The sequence below is a fragment of the Vanacampus margaritifer genome, chromosome 17, assembly GCF_051991255.1.
Source record: "Vanacampus margaritifer isolate UIUO_Vmar chromosome 17, RoL_Vmar_1.0, whole genome shotgun sequence".
Lineage (NCBI taxonomy): Eukaryota > Metazoa > Chordata > Actinopteri > Syngnathiformes > Syngnathidae > Vanacampus > Vanacampus margaritifer.
The window spans coordinates 13,224,611-13,244,392 of record NC_135448.1 but is presented as its reverse complement, the minus strand read 5'-3'; the positions used below and the strand labels follow the sequence as shown (position 1 = coordinate 13,244,392).

Sequence of the window (19,782 nt, the reverse complement as noted above, 5' to 3'; positions counted from 1 at the left end):
TCGACGCTGGCGCGCACGTTGAAGCGCATGTGCCTCCTCTCCACTTACTGCACTGCGGCCGCTCTGCACCCAAATGCATCTTTCTCGCTCGCTCGCTTGCTCGCTCTCTCTCTCTCTCTCTCTCTCTCTCTGTCTGGTTCTCCCTCGCTCGCTCACTGAGCTCCATCTGCTTCCCGCTGCTGGGAATATGGATGTTTTTCCATGGGAATACCAAGAAGCGGAATGGGGAAGCCATTTGTTTTTGCATGCACAGCCTGCTGCTATCTGTGTCTCGTGTATCTTGTTTGTCCTCCAGAATTTGATTTGACCCCGTTGCCACGCCTTAAGCGTGGACGTTGCCGTTTTCTACTCCACATTCTCCACTGTGTTGCACTTTACGACCGGTCTCCACTTGCAAAACATTTTCTTTCCTTATCAAAAGCCATAAAATTAAACAGTCCTGCTACTGTTGGCTTACCCTTTTGCTCTGCCATAACTAAAGACACTAAAGACCGCATCGGGGGAGACTGTGGAGTAAAACAACTCCACAGTCTCCGCTAAGCTGTTATTTTCCCGAGTTTACATGATATGTCTCCTATAAATGAAAGGTAGTGTCAGAATGGGTCAGCGGCTGCCTTGAGGAAGGCTTGTTATGACCTTTTTTTTTTTTTTAAACCCATTATTGTCTGCACATGCACAATGATGTGCAAACATCCTTTGCAGTATGTGAACCTGATCCCAAGGTCTTCAACCTTGTAATCTATAGCCAGCGTTTATATGGGTCAGCGCTCGCTTTTGCGTTACGAGCTCTCACTTGCCTCACATTGCGCCGTGACAACAATCAGCGCCCAGGTGCGTCCCCTGTGGGAAAAGTGGCCCTCTGTGGGTCTCCACATCCTTCCGCTTAACTCCGACACCCTTTGTGAGCTTCTGTATAATCTGTTGTATTTAAAAGGCACTGTCCCGTGCCCTTTGGTCTGGCTTAGGGTTAGCTGAAAGGAGTTCTAAGAAGAGCTAAGCAGGAATCCCTTTTCAAGAATCCAAGCATCCTTTGAAAGTAACACAATTCTATCACGGACAGGAGGTACATTTGTTCAGTCGAGTCGTTTGTGGCTGTTACAAAGCTGCATTATCCCCAAATTGAGAAACGTCTTGTTGCCCATTCTGAGATTTTGTCATAGAGATTTTAGTGGGATTATGTAAAAATTTACACATTCTCATGTTTTATTCATGGAGGAATCTAATGCCTATAATTCATCTAGAGCATACTCAACTGCACAAAATGTTTGAAGCAATGGTAGTTATTACATAAAACGGCCAGCAGGTGGCAGCTAAGTAGAAGAGAACAACCAGGGCCATATTGAAAACAAGCTGATTCACCCACAGTTCTAAGCAGATTTGTAAAATAATGATGAAACTTAGCTATATTCTTATGCTAATTGCTGCAAAATGGAAACAAATAGAAATGTAACTCTAATCTTTCTTTTGGCAGGTTGCATGTTTTTATAGCACTAGAACACAATGTTTTGTGGGCCTTGCAAAGTCCAGTAAAAGAGCTGGGAGCGAAGGGGGTCGCTTCAGTGAAAATGGCTGTTAAGCAGCCAATATTTGAACATAACCGGTGGAACGACTCGTGGGTGTATTTTCTTTATCCTCTACAACCAACTACTAATATTTGCAGCGTGCTGAGCAGTTGTGACAATCTCCATGTTTGTCTGTGCGGAGAAAGGCACGTGTCCAGTTCTGCTCTTTCATTGTATGTGTGTGGTTTTGCCGCAACATGGGCTCAGCTTATATGGAATTACACTTTAGCTCTTAAGGGGTTTTGGGGGGAGGGCATGGGGGGGCTTGACATTGACAACAATGAATCCATGTGTGAATGGAAAGGCCTGGAATACGAAGCAAAGGGTGACTTTAGGATAAAGTCGCGAGAAAGTAAGTAGCAGCAGAGAAAGTGGGCCACTGCGCAAATGTAAAAAAAAAATATAACCAAAACAAACAAAACTTTGAAGATTTTGCTTTTGGAAAGTTCAAGGCCGGGGACAAGTGAGGACGACAGACGTCTCCCGTGTCTCACAGACCCCCACCAGATTTGAGAGGCTGGAAATACACACAAGGTGGTCTATTTTTGTGAGTGATAACTCTTGTGCCGCTGACCGGATTACCTGCGTCACAGGACGAACTGCCCGTTAACGGCGCTCGCGGTCTTAGCTTCCTTACTTCTGCTTTTTTTCACTTGACCCTGGAGGTCTTTTTGTATTTGTTTTGCTGATTTGGCAGAACGGTAATAAGGTCAATTGAAGATGAAGTGTCTTGATATGTGCCCTGCAATTGACCGGTGACCAGTTCAGGGTGCACCCCCAAAATTGCCAACTGTAAACTTCCCACAAAGTCGGATGCTTTCCAATGTACAAATTATCTTTCTGATTGAAGATTGAGGGTCCGAATCCAATTAAATGGACTGCCGTTGTGTCTCAGTGTTTCTGTCCATATCGTGTTCTGTTCCAGTTCAGCGTGTGTATCGACGTGTCTGGAAAGGAGAGAGGCTGTTATGTAATCCGCTGCAGTCTGTGAGGTCACAGAAACGCGCCTTTATGAAATATTAATGACCAACCAGAGTGCTTCATGAATCTTAATGACGAGACGCGAGCGCACCGAGAGGCGTCGAGGAGAGGAATGAGTGAAAGTAAGAGGAATCGAGAACAGATGAATCTTTTTGCTACTTAGCTTGAAGGACTGTTCTTAGCGTGAACAACAGGGGCACCCGTTGCTGGAAAAAAAAATGCTTAAGCCTTCACACATCATGCAATCGGATTATGCGTCATAAATGAAGTACTTTTGATGGTGACAATTGCTTTCAACGAATCAGGACTTCGCACCCCTGTACCGGCGTCGAGGAATTCCCTGACACGTGTCCCATCTTAAGCCGCTTTTCACGCCACTTTTGTGTCGACGATAAGGTTTGAACAACTGCAGATTTTTTTGTAGCTGACTAATTTAATTAATGACATTTTTGATATTTTGCAGCACAGTACAGCGCATCCTCTTCAACAAAATGGCAGGTCTTGCGTTCCATAGCACTGCACTGTTAGATAGGAGGTTGGAGAAAAAATTCAGCATTTTCACTATTGCTTTAATTGTAGATGAGGATGACTTGCTAGCGGTCTCATTTTTGGTAGAAAATTGCCACACGCTTGTTGCCACCATAAAGTCATTTATACTGACGTCGAAGCAACACGTGTCGCAATGTTGGTGTGAATTGTCAAACAAATTCTGATGAATAAAGTTTCATAAGTTAATTGTTAGCACACAGTTATCTTCACATTATTAGAATCACATTTAAGCGACAAAAATGGAGCTTCACTTCTAAAGCTAGCGGCAGTTGGAATAGCTGAAGCTAGCTAGCTAGCTAGCTAGTGACAATATCTGGGTTCCGTTAGGCTGGATCTCTGACAGTGTAAAAGTGAATCTGTCATATCACCACATGGCCACATGTCATTTAAGCGACACAAATCGAGCTTCACTTCTAAAGCTAGCGGCAGTTGGAATAGCTGGAGCTAGCAACGCTAGCTGGCTAGCTAGCTAGTGACAATATCTGGGTTCTGTTAGGCTGGATCTCTAACAGTGTAAAAGTGAATCTGTCATATCACCACATGGCCACATGTCATTTAAGCGACACAAATCGAGCTTCACTTCTAAAGCTAGCGGCAGTTGGAATAGCTGGAGCTAGCAACGCTAGCTGGCTGGCTAGCTAGCTAGTGACAATATCTGGGTTCTGTTAGGCTGGATCTCTAACAGTGTAAAAGTGAATCTGTCATATCACCACATGGCCACATGTCATTTAAGCGACACAAATCGAGCTTCACTTCTAAAGCTAGCGGCAGTTGGAATAGCTGGAGCTAGCAACGCTAGCTGGCTAGCTAGCTAGTGACAATATCTGGGTTCTGTTAGGCTGGATCTCTAACAGTGTAAAAGTGAATCTGTCATATCACCACATGGCCACATGTCATTTAAGCGACACAAATCGAGCTTCACTTCTAAAGCTAGCGGCAGTTGGAAGAGCTGGAGCTAGCAAAGCTAGCTAGCTAGTGACAATATCTGGGTTCTGTTAGGCTGGATCTCTGACAGTGTAAAAGTGAATCTGTCATATCACCACATGGCCACATGTCATTTAAGCGACACAAATCGAGCTTCACTTCTAAAGCTAGCGGCAGTTGGAATAGCTGGAGCTAGCAACGCTAGCTGGCTAGCTAGCTAGTGACAATATCTGGGTTCTGTTAGGCTGGATCTCTAACAGTGTAAAAGTGAATCTGTCATATCACCACATGGCCACATGTCATTTAAGCGACACAAATCGAGCTTCACTTCTAAAGCTAGCGGCAGTTGGAAGAGCTGGAGCTAGCAAAGCTAGCTAGCTAGTGACAATATCTGGGTTCTGTTAGGCTGGATCTCTGACAGTGTAAAAGTGAATCTGTCATATCACCACATGGCCACATGTCATTTAAGCGACACAAATCGAGCTTCACTTCTAAAGCTAGCGGCAGTTGGAATAGCTGGAGCTAGCAACGCTAGCTGGCTAGCTAGCTAGTGACAATATCTGGGTTCTGTTAGGCTGGATCTCTAACAGTGTAAAAGTGAATCTGTCATCACCACATGGCCACATGTCATTTAAGCGACACAAATCGAGCTTCACTTCTAAAGCTAGCGGCAGTTGGAATAGCTGGAGCTAGCAAAGCTAGCTAGCTAGTGACAATATCTGGGTTCTGTTAGGCTGGATCTCTGACAGTGTAAAAGTGAATCTGTCATATCACCACATGGCCACATGTCATTTAAGCGACACAAATCGAGCTTCACTTCTAAAGCTAGCGGCAGTTGGAATAGCTGGAGCTAGCAAAGCTAGCTAGCTAGTGACAATATCTGGGTTCTGTTAGGCTGGATCTCTAACAGTGTAAAAGTGAATCTGTCATATCACCACATGGCCCCATGTCAGGGCCGTTCATCTCTTGTTCCGATCTCCACATTGCGGATTCGTTCACGCGAGCACAAGCCACATATTTGTCATTTGTCATTGGCACGCTTTCATCTTTGCCCGGGTCTGTCCGAGTGTCTCGGAGGGGGGTAAAAGCATCATGTGCGCCCGGCAATTACACTCTATCCACAAAAAAAAGAGAGATTCCATTAACAAATGGCCTCTTTTTCATAGAATGAGAATACACACGCCTGTGTGTTGGCAAGAGCGTGTGCCTTTCAGCATCAATACACGGCTATTCAAGGGCATTTTTTAACCACCCTGTTTTTGTTTCTCTGGTACGCCAAAAATGTTTATGGGTTAATATGACATAGGTCCTTAGACATTTTTAATTACAACAATAAATTTGTTCATTTAACAGAAGGGAAAACGCTAAACCAGGGCCATTTTGAAGACTTTTAAATGGGTCAATTGATCCGTGGGAAATTGATTTGTTTGTGAAGATTAAAAAAAGAAAAAAAAGTACACATTCTGTCCTTTTTATACTCAAGTGGAAATGAAACACGTGTGGGAATGAGTGTAATTTTTTATTTTTTTTTATTGCCTTGCATTTTCTTGTTACAAAACAAAACTCAGTTGAAATGTTTTTGTTTTCCGTCTTCCCTTCAGATTCATCAGCCAATCGATGGGGATTTCACGAGGAGCTCCGCCCACCACCTGCCCGCCCACCTCCACCTGCGGCCTCCCCTTTAACCCCGCCCACTCCCTCCAGCCCTCCATACGCAAAATGACTCTGGAATGGTCTTCTATATGGATTTTTACCCCCTGTAATAGACAAAAACAAAAGTAAGGCCAGAGCGGGTGACGACCTCGATGACCAATAAGCCATAAACGCACGGCACGCACACACACACGCACACACACACACACACACACGCAGGCGCTCCATCCATGCACATACCACACACATGCATGCATCAGACAAAGAAAATTGCACAAACTTTGAATGTTAAGCACTCCTTTTTCTGTGAAAATTCAGCTGCTTGCTATTTTTATTTAGGGGATTTTTGGCAAATGGTGTGAAAGCTGATTTTTGTCAAGGATTTTTTTTTTTCTCCTCTTACTTTTGAAGAAAATCACCAGGCAGTGAGGATGATGTTAGGAATGCCGCAGTGCCGTCAGAGTTAATTTTTGAGTAATTTTCCTGGATGTCTTTCAGTTGCTGCATCCAGAAGAGATTAATTTTGAATACAGCCTTTTTAATTACAGCACTTTTTGCTTGTCAGGTGTTCATCTAATATCTGTAAGCAGATCATTAGAGAAAGTTTGTCATTTACTTTAAAAGTGAGTTTGAGTGGGACGTTTTTTCGGATCAGCACTTGTCCCCCCCCACCCCCGCACCCCGAGGCGTGCATGCCCCCGCCCGCCATGCCTCCCCAGAGCACGGGCGCTGCTGACGCCATGCAGGTGGGATCTTTTGTGGCCGGCGCTGAAGCCAAGAACTCCACAGACGAAGACAAGGGCGGCGGCGACGCGGATGGATCGGCGGGGACGGGGGGCCGCCCTGGCAACGACGGCGGCGGCGGCGGCGGTGGTGAGGAGTTGGCGAGCGAGGGCTCCATCGACGGCATCCCCTTGAAGAGATGGGTGATGCACGGCGCCGTCATGTTCGGCCGCGAGTTCTGCTACGCCATGGAGACGGCGCTTGTGACGCCCGTGCTGCTGCAAATCGGTGAGTACCACGGGGAAAAAAAAGAAAAAGAAAAAACGGTCGGAAACACAAAAATTTGTCTGAATGTCCGTGACGTAACATGTTGCCTCAGGTAGATAGAGCAATAAACTTGCTGCGGGTCAAATGGACCCACGTTGGTTCAGATCATATTTAAGTCAGTGAGAACCTAAGAATATTGTTGGTAAATTCCCTCACACTGTTCAAAGTCCCCGATTAGCACTTCAACTCATTTGCTCCCAAAAATGTATCAAATGTTCTATTTTAAATATTGCCATGGTCCCAAAAGCATATTTATACGTTTTTTTTTTTTAATGCTAGAGTATACGGAAGGTTTTGATGCCGCCTCTGAACTGAAGAGAACGCCTGAAGCAATTGTAGTTGTTACAAAAACGGCCAGCAGGTGGGAGCAGAGTATACGAGCTCAACCAGGGCCATGTTGCAAAAAGTCCCCCCCCCCCAGTGTTTTCAACAGGTTTATGAATAATGATGAAACAGAAACGGATAGAAATGTACTTTTTTCTGATGAAATAAGGAACTATCATATTTGTTTGGTAGGTTCCATTTTTTATAGTAATAAAACACAATAAAATATTCTGCGGGACTTGCAAAATCAGCCAAAATCCAGTAAAGCAGCCGGGAGCAAAGGGGGTTGCTTCAGTGAAAATGACTGGGAGTGAATCTAGATATCATCCAAAAAAAATACCAGTTTAGTGTTTTCTTTTATGTAATAAATTCTTCAAGAAACCACACCAAAACACTTTTTTTTTTTTTTAACCTATAATTACAACCTTACGCGTCAGTCAGTACAACAACAACAACAAAGCTTCTCTTGGCTGACTAACACAGCATTGAGCAATTGCTGGCAGCAGGTTTCCCGGTGCTGAAAACTTGCTGGGGATTCTTGCAAGGTTCGGAAAAAAAATCATCACAAGGTCTCATTTAACCAGTCTGTGATGATGATGATGATGATTATGATGATGATGATGATGATGATGGTGATGGCTTCTAGTGCGTCTGTGTGTGTAGTTTGCTTGAGGAGTCCATGTTGATACAACAAGAAAGTGTTTTCCACATTCAGATCCCTGTCTGAATCCAAACTGTTTTGTTAAAAACAATGAAGTGGATCAATGTTGTGTGTCGGTGGCTATTCTGGTTTCCGGACATCTGCAAGTGATTGAATTACTTGGAAGTTTGTTTTGATCCAGTGCTCATTTGAAGTCATTACTGTCAGACCACGAGAACATCCACCAGTCTGAACATGCCACTTTGTCACAAAATGCAACAAAACCAGCGTGCTGGCGTGACTGGATTTGTTTGGACGTCTATCTGAAAGAAACACTTTGAAATGATCTGGTCAAGACATGTTGTGTGATCTTCGTCACAAGAATGGACAACAAACTAATACTAGAGATGTTGGATAACACTTTTTTTTTTCCAGAGAGATACACAGTAAATTCTGTAGAGTAAATTTGACTCTATTTAGAGTGGAACCAAAAAGACTCAGTTTTAGAGTAGGCTAATATTTACTTTTGGAAGAGAGTAAACTATGCCCTCCTACTGTTTGCTTATCTCCAAGAGACCAAAAACCTCTTCAGGAAGATTCCGGCTGACACGAGCGATGTGCTAACACACAGCAAGACCTGCGTGACTCAGGGAGTAGATCGGCTGTTTCCCAAGCTGAAGAGTTTGTTCCTCAATCCTTGAGTGACTTTTATTTATTTTTTCAATTCTTTATTTACTCTCTTCCAATTATAAAATATTACACTAAAACTGCATCTATTTGGTCCCACTCCCATACGTTAAGAAACTTGGTGTACTGGCGGTATAATTAAAATTAGCCATACAAGAAGAATTCTGAACTTTTTTTTTAAGCCTGTCCAAATTGGATTGAGAATTAAAATCTGTTAAACTACATTCACTTTTCCAGCATGCATAAACAAAACCCTCCCGAATGCCTTGCTATGTCTCCGACACGCTCCCAAATAAGTCTGGCTGGTGGGAAGCCAGTTGGCCTCCGAATGATCTCGTCATGTCAGTCGGAAGGATAATCTTCTCAGATGACCTTGCAGACGGAGCACCGGGGGTGGGGGGGGGGTTACATAAATGACTTTCTCCATGTCACCCAGCCACTTGATCGCCTTAATCTGACCCTCAGTCCCTCACGGGACACCGAAAAGAGCCCATTTGCACGGCAGCCAATCAAAAAGGAAAAGGAAGCGAGACTCACGCGAATTGCACCCCCCCCCCCCCCCGTGACGGGTTCCGAGGGCCTTTTGGCCGCAGTCGGCGTCTTTCACACCTCTGGCGCGACCCACAGTCTGCTGGGCTATTTAAAACCCCCTCCTCCTATTTATAGCCCTTTACATAATCTCTGCGCCAACTTTCTGTTATTACTCTTCGCATTATTCACTTGCCCTTAAAGGGTTTTGGAGTCTGCCAAGCGTGGCGACATAGCAGCAACTCTGGCACGTGACCAATGGGGCGCCCACGTAGCGGCCCGCGGGCCGGCAACAGTCAGCAGACGAAATCATATTCTCTGCATTTGGATGGCGAAATGTAGGATATGTGAGGAATGCGTAACTGTACACATAACCAACCCTCACTCCTAGAGAAGCCAAGTTATCAAAAAGAAATTGCGCATTCTCTGGCAGTGAGAGCGCCACTGCCACCTTCTGTCGTGGATGCACAATTACACTTGATTTGGGGAAAAAAGTGGCACAAAAACTACTGTCAGCTAGCTCATAGTTGAACACGAGGATGATTGGTGTGGTTGTCCTGACGTGTAGCCGTTTCTCACACTTAGTTCCTCTCGTGCATCTTAACTCATTCACTGCCATTGACGGCTATAGACGTAAAAAAAATTCATTTGAACTATTTCTATTAGTTTCGCATTTTTTTCCCCACTTTTTTAACAAGAGTATGAAAACCTAGAAAAAATAATTGTACATTTAGAACAGATATAAAATTTGTGATTAATCAATTAACTAGTGAAGTAATGTGATTAATTACAATTACAAATTTTAATTGCCTGACGCCCCTAATAAAAATAAATAAAAGATTATTAAAAATTAGGGGCGTCAGACGATTAACATTTTTCATTGTAATTAATTGCATGACTTCAATAGTTAACTAATCACAAATGTTATATCTGTTCTAACTAAATGTACAAAAAAAAAATTGTTAGAAAAAATGGGAAACTAATAGAAATAGTTCAAATAAATTTTTGACGCCTATAGCCGTCATTGGCAGTGAATGAATTAAGAACTAGCCCAAATTTGGCCTGAATGAAGCGCAATTCTAGGGCGCTAATAACGACCTCTCGTTCTGTCTAGGAAACGCATCCAAATAAACAGTTCTCGTCTTCCGCTCTCACATCTGGTCGTTTTTTTATCAAACGGAGACTCAATTTGTACACAAACACGCATGCATGAGTGCTTTCCACGCAAACAGGCCAGAGCTAGAGAACGTGTAATGGCTGGCCTTGGGGGTTTTGTGCATTTTTAAAAAAAAAAAAAAAGCATACAAATGCATCTGTTCAGTCTCGCCAACGCTTGTTGGCATAAGATAGGATAGCGAGACGGCTAAAAGGATGCCTGGAAATATACTTGAATGAATCAAAATGTAGTCACGAGTGCGTCATTCACTTATATTTAAGAACACTTTCCATGAGGGAGGGGAGCGTAGTATCGGGACTGACCTCAGTTTTTCGATGTCAATGCTGTGCCCAGTCAAATTCATTAGTTTGTATTTGCTGATCCAAACAGAAGCACCAAAGCATGTAAATGTTCTCTAAGGCCTAACTTATAACAAATAGTGCCAAAGTTTTTTTGTTTTTTTTTTAATCAACATTGTTTACATCTCTTACTTGTCATAAAGATGTGAAATGAATGTGTCATTTTTATTTAATGTGTTAATACACCTGGCAAGTTTCATACCGAAAAACTACTTTTGACAAATGTTCTTTGGGTTCTTTTTGGTCCATTTGAGCCACAGTATAATATCAACACATTTAGGAACGAATGTATCACCCGTGTTGAAGATGGGAGGCTGTTTAGCAAATTAGCGAACCGCCACAAATCCCTCGTGCGTTCTCACATACTTAGCCAATAAATCTGATTCCAATGCCGACGAGCGCTCTTGCCGCCATTACATAAGATGACCTCTAATTGGCTTTATTGACATCCTTAGCGGTGATGTGCGATGGTGGAAACTCCCCGTGCGTGATAGTTCAACATCACCAAGGCGGCCCGCTGTCAATCACACGCGCTCCTTCGGGTCGTGCGACCGCCGACTGAGCGGCGTCTTGTTACTGGCGAATAAACAGCATTTGTTGTTGGGACCTTCTCACGGATGAAGTCTTCACTGCGGGGAGCTCGACTGCAATGCTCTTACGTAACCCGGCTCTTAAGAAGCGCGCGCGCGTGTGTGCGTTTAAGTCCAGGGATCGTATTTTTTAGTGGCGATTATCATTGAGGAGTTGCATAATTGAGCAGAAGGGGAAGTCGAGTGCACAACATGGACGTGACGGTACCTGTTTGGAAATGTGTTCTAGGATGCCAGGACATGTGGGTATGAAGTTTAACACCTGACACTCACTGCTGTTGGAAGCCTCTTGTCCCCCACAAGTATTTTTAGCGTCACGCTAGACCAGGGTTCAGCAACCTTTCCTTGAAAAAGAGCCATTTTTTAGCCCAAATAAATCACCCAAACTGTGTCTGGAGCCGCAAAACATTTGAAGATTGTAATAAAGGAAAAAAGGGTCCAAGGCTTATTTAGAGCTGCACCACGACACAAAAATATGCAGCATATGTAGATTCTTTTTTTGGGCTATTTTTTCATACATTTTTGACTTGCCTTTTCGTAAATCAATTTTCTGAAATTTTTGGTAATTTTGTGAACATTTTATGGTAATTTTGGGGGATTTCTTTTTTTGTTTTTTTGGACGCTTTATAGGTACTTTTTTAACCTTTTTCTGCCTTGAAAAAATTCTTTACATTTCTGACATTTTTGGCAAATTTATGGACACATGGTAATTTTCAGGATTTCTTCTTTTTTATGGTTGCTTTTGAACATTTTCTTTCCTGCATTTTCATAAATCAATTTACTGACATTTTTTGGCAATTTTGTGAACATTTTATGTTAATTCTAGGGATTTCTTTTTTATGGTTTTTGAACATTTTCTTCCTACTTTTGAACGTTTTCAGCCTTTTTATTCAATTCTCTGCCATTTTTGGCAATTCCAAAGATATGTTATGGATATTGTCTGCTATTCTTCTTCTTATTTTATGGTTACTTTTTGGCCATTTTTAGGTAATTTTAAAAACTTCTTTTTCCATTTTCTTTTATCTAAATCTGTAATTTATTTATAGAATATTTTATCTGAAAAATCAAAACATGTCAAGATTTTTTTTTTCTACATTTTTTTTTTTGAGAGATCCACAGGGAAGCACAGGAGAGGGACTAAAGAGCCACATGTGGCTCCAGAGCCGCAGGTTGCAGACCCCTGCTCTAGACGCTGGCACTGACTCAGCTAACGCACTTCAGAGACACAATTATTTGTATATGTAATATGTAATCATTTTCAAAAGTCATGTCCCTTCTTACTATGCCCACTTTAAGTCCATTGTGGCGGTGTACCTAAAAAACAATAATAATAATAAAAAGCCCAACTTTTTTTGTATGTAGAACAAAACACGCCCCAAAGTATTGCCTGTGGTGAAACGGCAGCCATACAGTGAGCCTCATTCAGGCTCTTCTGATAACAAGCACTTGACTGTTGCCGCTCGCTCTGCCACTTTGTTTGGCCTTCTCGTTTTGAAGTCACTTGAGCAACCTGAAAGAGCAAAAAAAAAAAAAGTACACTTTTTTGGGGGGGGGGTGTGGTAAGCGTTGCAAAAAAGAACGAAAGAGGAAATAGTCAAAGGAGCACTTATATGAGGGAAGAGCTGATGCTTGCTTTTGTTTCCCACCATCCATCACAGCTCAGGAACTCTCCGTTCTTCCTCATGCGTTATCCACCTCATGACCTGGTTGCTGACCCTGATCCTTTCTCATGCTGCCCTCCCCCGTTCTCTCACTTTTCTTGTTTCTCTGGTGAAAAAAAGCTTCCTGCAAATTCTCTCAGTATTGTTTGGTTTTTGTGTGCGTGTGGGCACGTTTGTACCTACAAGCCAAGTGTGGGAACTGAGGCCCGTCATAGTTTGCTATGGGTTATGATTGTTATTATGCTATTATATTGTGAGTGTGTGTGTGTGTGTGGGGGGGGGGCTCGTTTTGCATCTGCTGTACACACATTGGTCACAGACAGTACACTGGTACAAGTCCACAAAAATCCAGTGCAAGTGATGAAGCAAAATTAAGCCTTTATAATAATATTAGAAATTGAATAATATAATAATAACCATAATAATATTTTTGGGCTTTAAGTGACAGAATTTCATTAATTTTTTTTTTATTAATAAAATAATCAAATATGTTTTGTACATTTGTACGTTTGCATGTTTATTTTATTTTTAATAAATCAATTAACCAATCATTTAATTTTAAAAAAGTATTTTATTTAATAATGACATTTATTCTCATCTTTAAATTGTGTTATAATTGATTTAATTAGAATTAACTCATTATTTAATCAAATAAATAAATGTTATATACGTATATTTATTTTTTGCTACTTATAGTATCAGCTAACTATAAAAGACATAATTGTTTGAAAACATTTATTGAAACAAAACAAAAAAATAAGAATTCCCATTAAAAAAATGATATTTAATTAATTATATTTAAATAAAGAATTATTAGATTTGTTAAATGAATAACTAAAAAAATTTTATATACTTGCCGAAATTTTAATTTGACTAGAAAATAATTTATTCAAATTTTTAAATTGTTTTGTAAGTGTTTGTATTATAAATAACCAACCAATAATTTGATTAAATCATTTCTGTGTTATATTATTGTCAAACATTATTTACAAAAATGTTCAATATACATATATAGTTATTTGATTGACAAAAAAAAAAGATTATTTCGTGGAGTAAACAAGTAAATAAATAAATAAATCCATACAGTACATACACTTTCATTTATACTCGGACCACATTAAAAGGCTGTAGCTTGTTAATTGGTGCTGTAGAAACGTGCCGCATCTGTGCGCGTTTGTGTGTGTCAGCGGGTGCGAGACAAAAGAAAGAACGAGGGAAAGTTTTCCAAAGCGCACAACAGGAAGCGCCGCGTGAGTTACGTCGCCGTGTTCGCGGGAGCCAGGAAGCCGATGATGATGGAGTCTCCGTGGCGACGGAGTTCCCAAGATCTGGTCGCCGCGGCGACAGGGTTTAGCCCTGTTTATGACTTCTCTGTCTCGCCGTCGCCATGAGAAACATGACATGTAGACACCGGCGCAGGAAGAGGAAGATGGTCTCGTGCATTCCTGCGTTGCTTTCGTTTGGATTGGATTGGAACGAGTGATCTGCCTCACAGTCAGAGGTTCTGGGTTCGAGGCGTTCCTACGTGGAATTAGCATCTTTCCTTATATTGATCTTCAGCCTTTTGTATGGCAGTTAATCACTTGAAAATGCTAAGTCGTGGCACACACACACCTTTGTTGGTTGCTTAACCTTAACCGTTTTGCACAATGTAAATGAACACAACTCGAAATAATCAGTCCATAAATTGGTTTCAGTCCAATTTCCAAGCTGATTTCCTCCCATGTCTGCGTCCAGGTCTTCCAGAGCAGTACAACAGCTTGACGTGGTTCCTCAGTCCCGTCCTCGGCCTTATATTCACCCCGCTGATCGGCTCGGCCAGCGACCGCTGTCCCCTGCGCTGGGGCCGCCGGAGGCCTTTCATCCTGGCCTTGTGCATCGGGACGCTGATCGGAGTGGCGCTCTTCCTGAACGGATCGCTCATAGGTGAGAGGATGGAAATGCCACATGTCGTGCTACACTGCAGAGTGCGCCATTTTTGCCGGATCTCTGGGTCAGGGATGGCGAGTACCCAATAAAGTGTCTGGTGAAAATATGTACAATCAACGCCTGTACTCAATAGGTGAAAATCTGATAAAGAGAGACCGTATGAAAGATTTCGATTTTTTTTTTAATGGTCCTTTTTCTTCTACAGCTAGCATTAAAGACACTTAAATTTCTTAAAATACACTTCTTAAAGTAGTCTTTGTCACTCCCAATTGAAATTTATTTTAAAACTGACACATAAAAGAATTAAACATTGTGTATTAAAAACATTAAAACATTCTACTGTACTATATAATTGCAAGTCTGCTAGCTTGTTGCTAGCATACAGTATAATGTAAAACAGCCAGATTTAAACACACTTATTAAACTTAACTAAACTTATTAAAATACACTTCTTAAAGTAGTCTTTGTCACTCCCAATTGAAATTTATTTTAAAACTGACACATAAAAGAATTAAACATTGTGTATTAAAAACATTAAAACATTCTACTGTACTATATAATTGCAAGTCTGCTAGCTTGTTGCTAGCATACAGTATAATGTAAAACAGCCAGATTTAAACACACTTATTAAACTTAACTAAACTTATTAAAATACACTTCTTAAAGTAGTCTTTGTCACTCCCAATTGAAATTTATTGTAAAACTGACACATAAAAGAATTAAACATTGAGTATTAAAAACATTAAAACATTCTACTGTACTATATAATTGCAAGTCTGCTAGCTTGTTGCTAGCATACAGTATAATGTAAAACAGCCAGATTTAAAACACACTTATTAAACTCATTCAACTTAACTAAACTTAATAAAATACACTTCTTAAAATATTGTTTGTCACTCACAGTTGAAATTTACTGTAAAACTGACAAAAATTCAACATTGTATATTTAAACACTAAAATCTTCTACCATACTGTATGTCTGCTAGCTTTTTGCTAACATACATTTTAATGTGAAACTAGCACAGATTTGACAGTAAAACCTTCAAAGAACTACTACTTTAACACGCAAGGAGCAGAAACACAATCCGAGTAATACAATGAAAGATATTAAGAATTTCAATATTGTATAATCACCCAATCTATAACTTTGAACTGAAGTACACTAGCAAAATGCTAATGTGTAATGTGCAAGCAGTAGACATGAAATGACCCCCTTTTAGGCATATATTCTCTCAACTCTGTGGGAACAACAGACTTGCCTGTATACTGCAAAACCTTTAAAAACATACTGACGTAAAAATGGCATGTGATATTGACTGATTTAGTAGCTACACTGTATAATATGTAACAATATAGTACAGTTTATGTACTGGCATCCCCTCATTCCCAAATATCACGACTGTACTTGCTCCGCTTGCGTGCTGTGCGCTTACAAAGCATGCACTTTTGTCCCATGATGAAAATAACACTTTTTTTTTTTTCCTCCCGTCGACAACTCTGCATCGCAGGCTCCGAGCTGGTGATTACATCACCGTGAGGTCATTTCAAAGTTGTATGCTTACACGTCCCAGTAATTGATTGACAGTTTGGTCGACGGGGGCACAGATATCGACCGTCCTCGACATAGTTCCGGTCGGGATGCTGTTATCATTTGTTTTGATTCTTTTCAGTAGACAATGTGATTTACAGTGCATTTGTTTTATTTAATTAAATTTCGCTTCTGCAATAATGGGATTTTATTGAACGCAGCATTACATTAACAGTATTTTTTTTTTTATTGAAACAAAAAAAAAAAACGTTTAGGAAAAAAATATATCAATAAAATAGATTACACAGAAATTTCTCGGAAATTTGACCCTCAAAGGACCCTGACCAATCGTTTGTGATCCCCCGTCTATTCAATTGTCGTTTCACATTCGTACTCCTGCTGGATGAAGTGTGTGTGTGTGTGTGTGTGTGTGTGTGTGTGTTGACATGGGAACACAGGAGCAAGCAGTTCACAAGAAACTACTTCCTGTTTGCTTCCCCCTTTCAACCAATGACGGTGCACTTCCTGTCTGGTGGATAGTGAGTAGTGCCACGCCATTGTAAACACGCACGCACAAACTGTCTGCGTGATCTGACAAACAAACGCGTGCACATTTATAAACGCGTGACAAAGGTATGCAATGTCAGCCTGCGTTGTTTTTATTCTCACGCACACACACACAGATACACACACACACACTCATTCAAAGAAGAGAAGTCATGCACAATGTCACAATCATGCCTGAAAACTTACAGATCTTTGTGAAAAGATTCATTTTGGGGGTCGACAATACTCAGTCGGCCATTTTGGTTCAAAGCAGCCAATTTGGGGTCATTCCAGAACCCCCCAATTGGAAAATGTTGTTATTTTGCTGACTGTTAATCATTTTGAGCATTAAAGAATGGGTTTATTATATATTTTTAAAATTCTTAAGTCCCGCGTCTGCTGTTATAGGACTGTCTCTAGGCGACGTTCCGGGGAAACAGCCCATCGGAATTGTTCTCACCGTGCTGGGAGTGGTGGTGTTGGACTTCTGCGCCGACGCAACGGAGGGGCCGATCCGAGCGTACCTTTTGGACGTGGCCGATGCGGAAGACCAGGACATGGCGCTGAATATCCACGCTGCCTCGGCAGGTAATGCCAATTAACGGCCGCTGCGCAAATCAGACTTTGGAGCATTCACTAGAACCAAAAAACGTGCACTTTTGGCCGGGCAGATTACAGAGTGGTTACATTAGAATATTTTCCAAGAGCAAGTATTGATACTTGGTAATGCCATTAAGTCTTGCAAGTCTAATGAAAAAACACACATAATTTTCTTGAAAATTGCTGACATGACTGAGATTTTTGTCATCCAACTGCTTTGTTTTTTTTGTTTTTTTTACACTACGGTAGGCGGTAGCTTATATCATAAGGCACATTTGTTATAAAATTAAACAGGACAACTGAAGCCATTCATTATCACATCATCGCTTCTCTTGACTCTGGATTTATTTATTTTTTAAAGGCACAGGTTTGTTTTAATTTTGTTTTTATATTTTTTGTATTTTTCTTCTCTTTTTTTATTATTTTTTTAAAGGGATGCTTTACTAATTTTGCGATTTTCAGCAGTATAATAAAATATTATATTTTGTGAATTTGATTACATTATTTCATGTACAATTAACACCTTTCAAAAAGGCATTTTGCCACTTGCAGTCGACTGAAAATGACATCACGTGTTGAGGGCTGAGGTAATAACCAATCACGGCTTGCCTAACATTTACAAGCTGCGCTGTGATTGGTGGACATGCGATGTCATGTGACAAAATGCCTTTTTGATAGGTGTTAATTGTACATGAAATGACGTTATCAAATTGATGATAGGCAAAATATTAACTTAAATTAGTAAAGTATCTCTTTAATGAGAAGCTTCTCTGCATTATCTGCTGTTAAGCCTGTTTTCACTTGTATCCGCCCTGGCACGACAGACTTTCCAATGAGAAGTCATCACACAGCCTCAGCAATCAGCTCAAGGTTATCTTAGGTCATCGAAGCCGCCGAGGGCAATCGAAAAGTTATCCAAAGTAATGAGTAAGCGATAAAAAGAAAGCATAACTGACTTAATGAGCCAGTCACAGTTCCAATCTACAAGCCTGTGTGTACTTAGACTCGCATGGCTTAATCTGTGAGGTTTTATACGACTGGCAGGATCGAGCAAGTTGCGCGAAGTGTGCCACCCGCAGGCCTGTTGGCACTGAGCAGGCGACGCGGCTTGAAGAACTCATCGCACGGTCCCTCGACTGCATTTTTACGATGTCAATTGAAGGCGAGAAAACAGTTTGAGGATTGGTCATTAAAATGTGTCCGGTTTTGTGTTTGCGCAGGTCTCGGCGGCGCTGTGGGCTACGCGCTGGGCGGCCTGGACTGGACGCACACCTTCCTGGGAGCCGTCTTCAAGTCTCAGGAGCAAATCCTGTTCTTCTTCGCCTCCGTCCTCTTCTCTGTGTCTGTGGTGCTGCATCTGCTCAGCATTGACGAGCAGCCTTATATCCCTCTACATGACCGGCTGGACCCGGTACTTTTTGTGTATTTTGTCTTTTTTTTTTGTTGGCGTGTGCAAAATCTTAACGCAGAGTTTGCGCAGGAGAGTCCGGTTCCTAGCCAGCCGCATTCTGCTTCCAACGGCCGCGCCGGACTTCTCACGCCTCGGCTGGAGATGATCGGAGAGGACGAAACGATGGACAGCTTCGACCTGTACGACGCCTACAGGGACGATCTGTCCGATCCCGGGGACATGGAGATGGGCTACTTGGAGGTGGAGCTTGTGAGGAGTAAGTTGACCTCTGTTATGTCTTTGATGTGTTTTGTTTCTTTCTTCTGCCAGCTGTCCCACAAAGCTTCCAAAATCTCACCCCGCCCTCGCTCTCATCGCAGGTAAAAGCGACAGCGTCCTCGCCATGACGGACGCCACCTTGGACCACATAGACCACGACGCCTTGTTCCTGTGCCACATCGAGCCGTCCATCTTCGCCGACCGCCTCTCGCCCTATCAAGGCTCCCCGCCCGCCACCGCGCACATCCTGCACGCCAACCGTAGCATGCGGCGCAGCAGCACCGCGGGGAGTCCGGATCTGCTGCGCCCCCAGAGCGGCGGCCACCCCCCAGAGCAGGATGGCAGCCCCGCCAAGATTTGCCGCCTGTCGGCGTTCATGCAGGAGATGGAGAACGACGAGGGCCAGGAGGCGTTGCTCAACAACCAGCTGAACGAGCAGCGCACCCTGAACGGGCGGCTGTTGGCGTGCGTCGACGCCGCAAACGCAGCCAACGGGTTGAGCGCTAAAGGACGGGCGCATCGGGCCGGAATGATCAAAGGTACTTGTGCTAATGCTAATGCTAACATCCTGCCATCCATTTTCTATAGCGCATTTGAAGCTGATGGGCGGCAAGCAGGGTACATTCATATTTTGCCTTGCGGTAATTCGGACCACACACTTCCTAATCAGATGTATGACAAGATACGTGGCACGCTGCAAATAGCAAAAACTGGAGGGTGTATTTTAATTTATTTATTCTAATGGGCCCAATTTGGACATTTTCCCCTATGGGTGTACTCACTTTTGTTGCCAAGAGTTTAGACATTAATAGCTGTGTTTTAAGTTACATTTTTAAATTTTCTTGC

At 42.1% G+C, this 19,782-nt stretch overlaps 1 protein-coding gene across 7 annotated transcripts in view; it reads left to right on the top strand.

Moving 5' to 3' along the window:
- Positions 1-19,782, top strand: part of LOC144037636 (solute carrier family 45 member 4-like) — a 34,655-nt gene that overhangs the window by 8,836 nt on the left and 6,037 nt on the right. For 5 of the 7 annotated variants that reach the window (XM_077549244.1, XM_077549245.1, XM_077549246.1 and 2 more), the window contains 6 exons: positions 5,618-6,680; positions 14,402-14,590; positions 17,076-17,255; positions 18,488-18,678; positions 18,748-18,934; positions 19,038-19,475. In XM_077549244.1, coding sequence (XP_077405370.1) covers positions 6,362-6,680; positions 14,402-14,590; positions 17,076-17,255; positions 18,488-18,678; positions 18,748-18,934; positions 19,038-19,475 — 1,504 coding nt within the window. In that variant the 5' untranslated portion in view covers positions 5,618-6,361. The other 2 variants (XM_077549250.1, XM_077549248.1) reach the window with 2 other exon arrangements.